The sequence below is a fragment of the Amphimedon queenslandica genome, unplaced genomic scaffold, assembly GCF_000090795.2.
Source record: "Amphimedon queenslandica unplaced genomic scaffold, v1.1 AMPQUscaffold_10614, whole genome shotgun sequence".
Lineage (NCBI taxonomy): Eukaryota > Metazoa > Porifera > Demospongiae > Haplosclerida > Niphatidae > Amphimedon > Amphimedon queenslandica.
In genome coordinates this window covers 1-1985 of record NW_003549130.1, presented here as the reverse complement: position 1 = coordinate 1985, position 1985 = coordinate 1, and the positions used below count along the sequence as shown (strand labels likewise).

The window sequence follows — 1985 nt, the reverse complement described above, 5'->3', positions numbered from 1 at the left end:
GGAGAGAGAAGAGGGGTAAAATGCTAATGTCTTTCACACATTAAATTAAGGTACTTACTCCAAGCTTATTGACTAGTCTCTTCTTAGACTCGTCGTAAATGAGTTTCATAACTTCGGGCGTGTATTGGACGAGGGTGAAGTCATAGTCAAACCCATACACATTAATGTACCTCAGGGAGAGCTCAGAATTAGTGAAAACTGACCTTGGGCTGACAGTTCGACCAGCAAACTGCTCTGTGGATTGGAAAAACATATAAACAATATCATCACAATGAGAAACATAAGCAGAGACATAATTATGTGTAAGCAGTAATGGGTGTAGTCTCATACTGTATGTATAATTAGATATATAATGTGTGTCCCTCTGTGGTGTCTATTGAAGTAACTGTTTACAATTCCGTATGTCACGTGTATGGCAGTAATCTCATTGTGTGATGTCCCACTGCCAAAAGTAGAGCTATTACTACTCAAACTGACTACTGCTAATTAAAAACTACTCTAAATCAAACTGATATACTATACTGTTACTGTTGTGTCATTGATGCAAGCAGATATAAATCACATAGCGTATAGTATTACACACAAGTGTACGTATAATGATAAGACTATGCACCGTCCAGTACATACTGTGTAATGTGGTAATCTTCTCATTATACTCCTCAAGTAGGCTCTCTGGCGTCACTCTCTGTTCACTTAGACATCTCTTGTAACCAAATCTTTGTCTAGCCGCTCCACATCTGAGGATAATACGAAACGAAAGCATGATCTTCTGAGCCACTTCAGTTCTTAAGTCATATCAATCCTTTGTCCCCGTCCCGCCTTAGCTGATTAATATTCATATTGGCGCCATTTAAGGCATTTGAATTAATTAACCACGTGTTGTCACTGTGCAATGGTCCAATAATGGAGGCTATTGATGAAGAATGGTCTGATGCGAGGCGACTCTCAAAAGAAGAAACACTCCGTCTCATTGAAACTAAAGTATTAGAGCTTCTCCGTGCAGTAAAGCAAGGAGAGAATCCGTCAATGACTCTGGTGAATACTGACAATTTAAATAAACAGACCCTAACAGCATGAATGCATGAATTGAGTGCTACTGTACAGCGTATATTGTATAGGTGAATCGTAGTGGCAGTAATGCACTGAGGGATAGAAGAGGTGTATTACATCTTGGACAGCACCGAACAACAAGGTACTTATTCCCTCAGAGAGCTGTAGGCAGGACTGGTAGACTCAGCCTCCGAAATGGAACTCAATCATTTGCAAGAAGTACACACATGCAGTGATTAAGTTAAATTGCTTCTATATTATGCTGCAGTTTGGCAAGCATTAGCTCTTGTGTATCAGCTAGTGCAAGAAGGGAAGACGGCTACACAGCGAGAAGCATACTATTGTCTAGTGAAACACTTTAAATCCCAGACAGAATTCAACAATACATTACAAGGCATGCAAGCTCTGCGACTTGTTGCATATCATATGTACATACATTAATAGATCTTGTTGCATTCATTGGATGTACACGTGATTCATTAGGTATTTGTGCTAGCAGTTCGGGTGGGATAGCTGGACTTCTCCTTTGGAAAGTATAATATATAAGTGTGCAAACTAGTATTTGAAATATTATTAGGAAAATGGTGGAAATTGGGAAAATTGCTCAACCAGCAGCAATGGAAAGAGGGTGAATTTTATTTTTTAATATCAAAATGAACTATTCCTATAGATACCTGGCTCTATTGATGATACCACACATCAGTTTAGGTCAATGGGTGCAAGATACATATTAGTAGTGGAGAAAGGTATCACTATAATAACTTTCATTTTATTATTGCAAGTCGTTTTATGAAGATGCTGTGTTTACTTATCTTTGCGGTCAACGTATTTGGGACAGTCTTCCCTGCATTTTAATGACTGGGTGTGGCTATCCATCGCTGAGCGTTCGTGCACTATTAAAGCAACTCCAGACCCAGTTCGATCTCCCAGTACTT

General features: G+C 39.1%; 2 protein-coding genes and 1 long non-coding RNA gene across 3 annotated transcripts; 2 read left to right on the top strand and 1 right to left on the bottom strand.

The window, feature by feature from the left end:
* Positions 1–40: 40 nt before the first annotated feature.
* LOC109590008 (5'-nucleotidase domain-containing protein DDB_G0275467-like) lies at positions 41–827 on the bottom strand. Its single transcript, XM_020005976.1, has 2 exons — positions 628–827; positions 41–234 (listed from the first exon to the last, which is right to left on the bottom strand). The coding sequence occupies exons 1-2, from the start codon at positions 761–763 to the stop codon at positions 41–43; spliced, it is 330 nt and encodes a 109-aa protein (XP_019861535.1). The 5' UTR covers positions 764–827.
* A 57-nt stretch (positions 828–884) lies between these two features.
* LOC105315370 (meiotic recombination protein SPO11-2-like) lies at positions 885–1491 on the top strand. The gene is made up of 3 exons (XM_020005974.1): positions 885–1035; positions 1119–1269; positions 1319–1491. Exons 1-3 carry the CDS (start codon positions 904–906, stop codon positions 1489–1491), a joined length of 456 nt encoding a protein of 151 aa, XP_019861533.1. The 5' UTR covers positions 885–903.
* Position 1492: 1 nt separating this feature from the next.
* LOC109590009 (uncharacterized) lies at positions 1493–1972 on the top strand. The gene is made up of 3 exons (XR_002189054.1): positions 1493–1678; positions 1721–1796; positions 1846–1972. It is a non-coding gene; the product is annotated as an uncharacterized LOC109590009 (long non-coding RNA).
* Positions 1973–1985: the final 13 nt, after the last annotated feature.